Raw genomic sequence first — 9,513 nt, 5'->3', positions numbered from 1 at the left:
ATAATGTTTCAGGTTATTGATTACACAGGTCACATTAAAAGGGGAAGACCGGCCAGACAAGCAGATGAGTTAATAGATGTTGTCACTAACAAGAATAGTTAAGGTCTCTGTTCGCAGGTGAAAGCAGGCAAGAAATGGTTCACTCCAGTGGGGGTGCGGTCGTGAATTAAGGGAAACCTTGAAAGGATCAGAGAATGTGACAACTGGGTCCAAGCCTCTCACCTTAAGACAACACCAGCAGGCCTCAACCATCCAATAGAGCATAAAGTGAGGGGTCAAAGGCTAGTGCTAGTAACAGCCTCCCTCCCGACGTGGGAAGACCATTGCGACGGCACGCAAAGTGTCACCCTGGTGAACATGGAACGTCCATGGGGCGAACGAGATGATCAACACACCTGGAGGAACCACCTGCCAACTGATGGTTTAAGTTTAACAGGAGAATCTGTTTCTGTGATGATTTTGATGATTTTGGTTGAATCAAACTAAGTATTGATTTGATTGGTGCAAATATAGGAAATGTATTGATCGATGTGTCTGTACTAGAGATATTAGAGTTCATTTTGAACAACTAATTTGGTTACAGGAAAGGATAAAATTATAAGACTTATCTGGTCTTGTTTCAATATTCCAGATTACAGCGACAACATCACAAATTTGATTGAACACATGAGACAGGCGGTAAAGGAGCCTGAACATGCTAATGGGGCATGGGTTGGGTGGTTCATGTCTATGTGGGGAGGATGGGTGTACTGGATAATCTAGACGGTACTGCCAATTGTAGCGATAGGACTGCTGCATTTTGGTGTATTTTAATATCATATTGGAACAATTATGGGGTTTTGTTGGTTGTTTTTCTTGCTAATCTATAACCTATTTCTTATATATTTTGAGTGACTGAGGGTCTGATTTTTATCAGGAGTGCAATAACAGTGATTATTCATTTAGCCCGGCTTCAAATAAAATGCTTTACTTGCTTGCTAGACAATTAATGGAGCTTTACTCCGCAAAAACAGCCTTAAGCTTTCTTCTTTTACAAATACAATTTTTTCAACAGATGTTTAAGCAGAGTGATCATTTATGCGAAAATCAATTGAAGGGTATAAATGTGATGTTGGGCTTAAAATTTGTCTTTGTTTATTATTATGATTATGGGTAACCTAATGATAAACAGGGGGGAATTGTTGTGGGGAATTTTAATCTCACATATATTAATTGTTCTCCCTTATCAAGAGTGGAGTTAGGCACCAGAGGACCGGCTGGGTCAGGGGTCATCTTAGACTGGGAGGGGTTGAGGGGGTTAGTAAATCTAACCTGGCATCATGAATCCTATAACTTTGTGGAAATTTACAGAGAAGGCTCGGCTTGCAGTAAATAACCTTGGGGAGGGCTATTTAGTCTTCACCCCGGCCTGTGTTCTGGGCGTCACTCTCTTCACAGTGTACCAATCTGTGTTAGCGACTGGGCCTATTCTTGCAAGAATAAACTTCTCTTTTCTTTTATTAATTTGACTCAGAGTGTCTCTTACGAAGTGATGTCTGTTTATTGAATTTTTGCCTTAACATAGTATACAGAAAAGGTTTTTGGAAAGAGAGGGGTGTTACGACTTAAGGGGAAGGTCAAACTTCAAGACTACCAGTTATCGAACAACTAGGAAAAGTTTCTGTTTGTCTGTCTGTGGTGTTAAGTTGTGGAATAATCTAAATAATGAATTTAAGCAATGTCCAAACATAATTCATTTTAAAAAGATGTTCAAAGAAATTATATTCCAGAGTTACAGAGAAACATAGTGTTAACTTGAGCTTATATTGAATTAACCCGTAGTATAAATATTGTCATGTATCGGGAAACATCCTTATGTGTATAGAACTTCGGAATCAATACTTTCATGGATTATAGATTGATTACTTATTAAGATTTTTATTTATTTCTAGGGTAGGAGTACATAAGTTTTACTTCTTCCTACTCCTTTTTGCACATGTAAATAGAGGGTTGTTTTTTGTTTTTGTTTGTTTTGTTTTGTTTCTTTTAATTGATATTCCTTGTTTCATTGATTAATATCTGTATTTTTATTTATTATTTACATGTTCAAAATAAAGATCTCAAATCAAATCAAATCAAATCAATGTATTTTCATGTATAATTTCAAACCTAATGTTTTAGTTTAATCAAATTCCAGCCCTGGCTTTATAGCCACTAGGCTACTAGTTATGATATTTTGTGTCTACAACAAACACGTACAAACATTTTGGACCTGAATTTGTATGTACTAATGTTGTAAATATATTTTTCATGTATATTTACTTTATGGTGTTATTTTTCGATTTGATCAAGAACGTAAACCAATCCCAATGCTGTTTGTGTTTATAGTAGCCAGTCAGTTCGATGCTATTTGTGTAAAACAAACGTGTATAAAGTTAATATATTGAAGGGGTGGTCAAAATCCCTTGCCTCTTCAGTATATATATCATAATATCATTTTAAATGATTATGTATTTCTTTTATAAAATCAATAATTAAGTATATTCATTGTTACTTAATCATTTATCGACATATACATTTATTCTTTGTGCTTTTGCTTGTGAAATAATATTCTTAAATGCATGCTGATGTAAGTCACCAGCTTCTTTTAGGTGCACAAGGCCATTTGTCTCTTTCTCTGGTCTCAGGAGAAAGGTTTATGGATCCTAAAGGCGTTGTGAACACATATGTCCAACACATAGGATACTTCTCTATACATATGGTCAAGCTATATTGAGCATTGCTTTATTGAACTTTAATTGTTCTATTAAAATGTATTCTTTCTATTATATTTGCTTTCTGAGGAGCAAATGTTATCTGTTTTTCTCCCAAACGAGTGAATGTTTTACCATTATGTTTTGGTACACTTAACTGATAATAAGACGCTCAGACTCTCTTCAGCCTTGATGGGAGCTCCTATTTGCTAGTGTCCTATGTGAATGCGGTAACAGTGAAAATAATAGGGAAATAGGGATTTTGGTTTATGTTTGAGTGTTAAAACATAAAGGGGTCATTGAAGCCAACAGTTTAAGGCACTATTTCTTTGTTAAAGTCTTACTCCAGTTAGACAAAGGTTTAGTGCTAGTCTTCGTAGTTGCAGGTTAAGGAACCACTGCCATTATTGGAGATTGAATGAGTTGTTGTTCTGGACACACTGGCGCCAGCAACCCAAATCTGTGACCTGGAAGGTCATGACGTGCCTCATCGATGGAGATATGTTTCGTCTATCTGTATATGTGTGGAAAATTACTGTGTATCTTAGCCAATGAGAATCATTCAACGTGTAAGCAATGACGTAGCTTAGACCTTGAAAATGGTATAACTGCTGTGATTGTTGTAACTGTAAGGGGGCGGCCTACGAACTCCTGAGTGAGTCTTGAAGCTGACTTCTGCTGATGAAATGGCAAACTATGTTCAGTAAACTTTTCTTTAATTTTTTATAATTCTGACTCCGGGTCTTCATTCTTCATATCTGGTTCTGGGTCCTTTAACTGTTAACCCCTAACAATATATATATATATAAAGGCAAATTACCATTCAAAAACGTTTTGTAAGAGCAGTGTGTGGTGAGGTTCTGCTTGTCTCTCTTCATCGATGCTTATTCTGGCTCATACTGATACTGCAGTATCGACACCATTATCTGTACATTTGACAGGAACACATGCAACTTTCGCCCGTAAAGGTAATGGCCATTAAGTATCCAGACAACGTACACTACTCAGTTTAGCCAATCACAACACAACGGCCCAAACTAACGAATCTGAGCCCACTGCCTGTTTCTGAGGGAGGGGTTTAATAGACTCAGGAAGTCAACCGGTCTTTCTCCTGTCAGACGAGAACGCGGCTTACAATAAAGTTGAAATTTATGAAAAATAAGACTTTAAAAAAAAAGAAAAGCCACGAATACATGCACCCCATATATTGCACCCCATAAACACAATCATGCAAAGAAAAAAAGCAGTAAACCACCCCTTTAAAATTCTATATGCTTCTTTAATAACCAGATTTAATTACACGTTATTTTGCATATAATTTCCATCTTAAGCAACAGTAACTATTACGTAATTTAAAGGGCAAAATTCAAAGGCCAACAGTCCTAAGCATTAGGTTATATCACCCCCATTTTTCAGCAGCAACATTACACTCTTGCTAATAACAAACTTCTCATAATTAAAACTGTGATGCTTACAGTCCCATCATTAGTTTATTTTTAAAAATGTTAATGGTTAACTTAAATGCAACAGTAATGTTATGACAGCTAGTACTAAAATGCTGTAATCTTTCAGTGTTTTAACATTTTGTGTCGTAGTCTTCATCATTATACTAGGTAGTCGATCTCATCCTCTACATGGCCTGCTTTGATGGAATCAGTCACCCAAGATTGCCGAACAATTTTGAACTTCTTAGTAAAAAGTCGCCTCAGTGTTTTTAAGTCCAGAGCTCTTCTCTCACCTTCTACGATGACATGCGAGATTCCTTCTTTCAGTTCTTCCACAACTTTACCACCATGGAATCGGAATTCCAAGGCACGAGCGTCCAAACATGTACCACGGATAATGGATTTTGGATCTTCAAAGTCAGCACATCGGTCAAAGTACGCACTGTAAGGCCTAAAAATGCTAGTGGGCAAGTCATCCCAGGCATTCTCTGCTTCTATCTTAGCCACAGAAGGACATTTAGCTTCTGTGGGGACAATCCTTTCAAAGACTTCCATCAGCTGCTGTTCATCAGTGTCAACGTAATAACTGTCTCCATACTGATCATACTCTTTAGAGAAGTGGTCCCTTGTGGAGGGTGACATATGGATCATGTGACGTGGTTGCCATGGTATAACCTGCTTATTTTCCAGACACTCCAGAAGCCAAGCAGCCCACACCACATCATGCTGGTCTGAAGAGACGAGGTTCTTCACTCTCATGTTCTGGACAGCTGCTATCACACAGTATGTGTCTTTTCCAGGGTTTTGCACCACAATCCCTCCGCAACGGGCCACACCTTTCTCAAGCTCTGCCTTGGAATGTACATCATTACCATTTATCACACAAAACTCAACATCTTCAAACATATCCGTCTCTTTGGCAACTGCTGATAAATCCTGGGATTTAAAGTGGCTAATGACTCCGATTGTCGTCTTGGGCTTGGCTATGAATTTGCGCTTCTTTTTTTCAGGCTGGTCCTCTTGGATATGCAGATGTCTAGATGCCAGCTTTCCAGAAGCCCTGGAGCGGAACTGGCTCAGTTCGGTCAAGGTCATGCACTGATGCCACTCTTTGTCTTCTCTGATTCTTTCTATTCGGGGGAAACGCAATGTGCAGTTGGTTTTATACATTTCACTGGAAACGATCTCTGCTGCTTTGACTTGTAGGATCACTGAGTTGCGTGGTTCTATGTAAACCTCTGGTTTTTCTGTTCCACACAAGATGGCTGCTGGAGGATTATTTTTGTTGTAAACTTTCCAATGTTTGGCTAACTTCAGACCAAGATTGTACAGTTCTTTCAAAGTGTAGCCTGATCCAATGCGGCAGAGGGTGTGGAATACTGTGGGCTTCTCCCCAGGACTTGGCACCTCTGCTACCGCACAGAGAAAATGAGAGAGCATCCCGCTTCTCCGGCCTTTACCCCAGTAGCCTCCCACTATCAGCAGATCGAGTTCATCCATCAGACCGTCCACATATTCAGGCTTAATTTTCAGCCATCCATCACCACGTTTATCTGGTTTGTAGATGGACATGGGATCCTTAATCATTATACCCTCTTCCAGATTGTCAATGGCTTCATTGAGGAAATTCACTACTTCTTGCATGGTTTTGCCATCAGATTTACTGACCAGCTGGATACGGCCTTTGATGGGGGTGAAGACAGTCTCAAGAGTATCATAACGCTTCTTGAGAGGTTCGTTTCCAAACTTCTGATTGTTCACTAACAAAACATCAAATACACAAAAGCAGGTTTGCAAATCAGAGTCATCCATCAGCTTTTTAATATCAAACTTACTGCCTTTTTGCATGAAGGTCTCAGTTGTAGGGTTATAAGCCATCATCTCTCCATCCAGTATGCAGTTCACCACATGAGGTTTGAAGACATTGTGTATGTATGGTGTGAGGAAGCCCTCTAGTGGAGAGGCCCCAAACTGTTGTGTGTACTCATAAGAGTTCCTTGTATAGTATTTGTAAACATCCCCAGCTTTGTGCAGCTGAATGCGTTCACCATCGAGCTTTGTCTCAATATAGAATGGCCGGTTGCCCATTTGCTTCTCTATCTGTCTGATGTTGGCGACAGCAGCCAGCATTGGTTTAAATGCAGAAAACAGCTCAATGGAGACCTCGCTAAGGGACACAGATGGATCATGAAGTTGTAGGCACAATTTATTAAGATCTGTGGTGACATTGTAGAGTTCTGATGCATCTGGATGAAAAACCTGAAGAATTGTCTCCTTGCTAATGCCAAGTTTCATATCCTTGAGGATCATTCGAATGAGCCACTTCTGTTCCAAAGCTGAGCTCTGAGTAATCAGATGCAAAAGGCTTTTCTTCACTTGATCCTTCCGTTTGCTGGCATTGTTGACCGCTACAGAATCCAAGAAGTCGTTGACTTCCTTAATGCTTAAATTCCCCTGACTTGTACACCTTTTTTTCAGGACAAAGTAGGCCGTAAGGGCAAAGTCACCTGTTTCTCCTTGAGATGTGGTTGGAGCTCTGTAATTTAGAAGTTTGTTTGCCTCAGGTCCATTTTTAGGTAAGCCTAGAACCTCAATATACAGTTTGGCAAGCATGTTCTCTTTTATACCGTAAGCCATTCGCTCTCGTTCAAATTGAGGCACAAAGAGACGCATTGCTGCATAAAAGGAATCTGTGGTGTTGGAATTGTCCTTGTGAAGGGCTGCGTGAAAATTCCTCCATGAATCTATAAACTCCTTAAGGATTTTGCTTTTGTCTGGTCGGAGTTTGGTCTTTTGAATCTTCTCCAGAACTGTGCAGAGGTGTATGAACGGAACTTGTGCAGCAACAGAAGTCTGTGGTGTGGCATCACTTGAGGCTCCATCCATTATTACAAGACACCTTTGAGGGGGGGAAAAAAGCAATATTTATACATGGAGTATTAATTCATGGGGTTTTTACAAGAGCTAATAAAAATTATTTGAAGCATATGAAGAGCATATAAATGTATATTTAATTTCCTTGACCAGGAGTAATGTAACCTTCTAACATTCTAACACAAGAACATGAACAGAAAATTACACTCATTTAATACTGAAAATAAATCAAATTAATTTATAAATAATCTCAAAATGTGATTTGCCTATTACTATAGACATAAAGTACACTTAGTAGACACCACTTAAATTATTGATATCATTTATTTGAATTACTTATCAAAATATTGTTTTATTACAAAATATATTGTATTATTTTCAATCAAAGCATATTTTTGTTTAAGAAAAGAAAAAAGATTAGTTATAATTAGGCTATCATTTGTGTAACTTAAATGGCAGCAAGTCAAAATCAATGTTTCCTAATAAAATTGTAAAATGTTAGATTATTAAACGATTTATTCAACTGTTTGTAAAACGCATTGTTTTGGCAAATAAACATCATATTTACATAGCAGACAACATAATACAAAAAAATGTTACCCAGTTAACGAAGACTTAAGTTACTTCTGAAACAGGAGTCAATTCAAGTCAACTTCCGTGTTATTTACAGGACGTTTAGGCTATATGATAAACAACCCCGGTTTAACTTTACACAAGGCAGTCACTTCTTCTCCTGGTTTCATGGGAACTGAGACTTCACTCCTTTCGGACTTTATCGCCACCTATTGAACAGTTCCAACTTTTTCTGCTCTAGTCTAAACAATGCGCGCTGCCATGACGACGACTCCGATTATAAACTTCAGGTTCGAGTCTGGTCTATGCTTTTTTGCCATGTGTTTTAGATTGTGTCATACCCACATCGCTAAACTAAATCGAGGGAAAAAAAACATTCATCAAATGTGATCATGTTATTTTTTTTATTATCACAGATAAAGGATCTGATGCAAAATCTAAATAGATATTGTTGAATTTCTGATTTTAAAATTAAAAACAAAGGCTTGTTTCCTCCAAATTTACATTTATGAATACTAAATTTAGCTAACAGAAGAAGAAGATTAATTAGGTATAGTATTCCTTACGATAAGAATAAAGGAAAAATCCAAATAACACATTTTTGAAGCAGAGTTGAAATGATATGAGCCTTAATAAAGGAGCAGAAATCAGACCAAAAACAAGCTGAATGACAACTCCAAAATAAATGATAAAATGTTTCATCATGTAGACCACAAAATGTACAAAATGTATCAATATCACAATTAAATCTGGTCACGAGATAATGATTACTTGGGTAATATTTATAAATTAGTTTAAGGGAAATTTCTTTGATTTTGTTTGTGACTAAATATTTATGAGGAAGTTTCCAGATTTTATTCCATATCAGATTATCAGCATAACCATTCCGAAATGATACAACAGCAGGTCTGGAGACAATATCCCTTTGAAACAAAGCCTGTACACAGCGATTATTATTTTTAACATAGGAAAGAGAAAAACAGATGCGGCCAACTTCAGTGTCAGCAGGATCCAATGAGAGAGGAGAAAGCACAGGGCAGGTACTTTTAAGAAGCATTTTTAGACCAGAGGGAACAGCATCCATAACCACAGCGAAATCTTTAGGAGTAACTGGAATATTATATTTAGAAAGAAATTCAGAGTAGGTCAACATAAGACCTTCATGATTAAACAGTTGGTTAACAAAAACGATATCATTACAAAACCAATTAATAAGAAATAAAGATTTAGATTTATACAAAATGTACTTATTATTCCAAATAAAACACCTGTTTGGGGAGAAATTGTGTTTATAGATTAAATTCCAGGAAAGAAGCATCTGTTTGTGAAAATTAGAGAGTTTTAAAGGAAGTTTGGCAATTTTAGTCACAAAGTAAAAGGAATGGAAGGCCACCAACTTGTGAAAAGATAAAGTGATTTATAATATTCCAGATAGATGTTGTTTTTTTAAGGAATTGCTTAATCCAGTTAACTTTGAAGGTGTGATTAAGGGTGGTAAAATCTAAAAAGTTCAGGCCTCCATTCTCAATTGAGTTCATAACCACAGATTTTTTTATAAAATGGGTTTTATTTTTCCATAAGAAGTTAAACAGTATTTTATCAATTATTTTACAAGTATTATCATTAACTGCTAAGGAGAGCGCTGAATATGTAAGTCTCGAGATGCCCTCTGCCTTTGTGATAAGTACTCGCCCCCTCAAGGAGAGGTCTCTCATAACCACTGATTTAATTTTTTCTTAGTTTTGTCAATGACTGGTGAAAAGTTAAGCCTACATCATTCCTCTTCATTCTTCACAATTTTAATACCTAAATAAGTGATTTCGTCTTTAATGGGAATATTACAAATTGACAGAAGATTTCTGTTTTTAAGAGACATTAATTCACATTTA

The 9,513-nt window shown here is 37.2% G+C and overlaps 1 protein-coding gene across 2 annotated transcripts; it reads right to left on the bottom strand.

Annotated features, from left to right (window-relative positions):
* Window positions 1-4,154: 4,154 nt before the first annotated feature.
* lig4 (ligase IV, DNA, ATP-dependent) lies at window positions 4,155-7,787 on the bottom strand. Of its 2 annotated transcripts, none has more exons than XM_089132277.1 (2): window positions 7,652-7,787; window positions 4,155-7,076 (listed from the first exon to the last, which is right to left on the bottom strand). In XM_089132277.1, exon 2 carries the CDS (start codon window positions 7,061-7,063, stop codon window positions 4,337-4,339), a length of 2,727 nt encoding a protein of 908 aa, XP_088988403.1. In that variant the 5' UTR covers window positions 7,064-7,076; window positions 7,652-7,787; the 3' UTR covers window positions 4,155-4,336. The 2 variants fall into 2 exon arrangements, with proteins under 2 accessions (XP_088988403.1, XP_039550763.2); XM_039694829.2 differs by having other exon boundaries at window positions 7,676-7,777.
* Between the last annotated feature and the right edge of the window lie 1,726 nt (window positions 7,788-9,513).

The sequence above is a fragment of the Pimephales promelas genome, chromosome 6, assembly GCF_988280905.1.
Source record: "Pimephales promelas chromosome 6, fPimPro1.hap1.1, whole genome shotgun sequence".
Lineage (NCBI taxonomy): Eukaryota > Metazoa > Chordata > Actinopteri > Cypriniformes > Leuciscidae > Pimephales > Pimephales promelas.
This window is presented reverse-complemented; position numbering and strand designations above follow the sequence as displayed.

What these genes read in the sequence shown, in the direction of transcription:
- lig4 (XM_089132277.1), bottom strand. Translation starts at nt 7,063, where the DNA reads ATGGATGGAGCCTCAAGTGATGCCACACCACAGACTTCTGTTGCTGCA.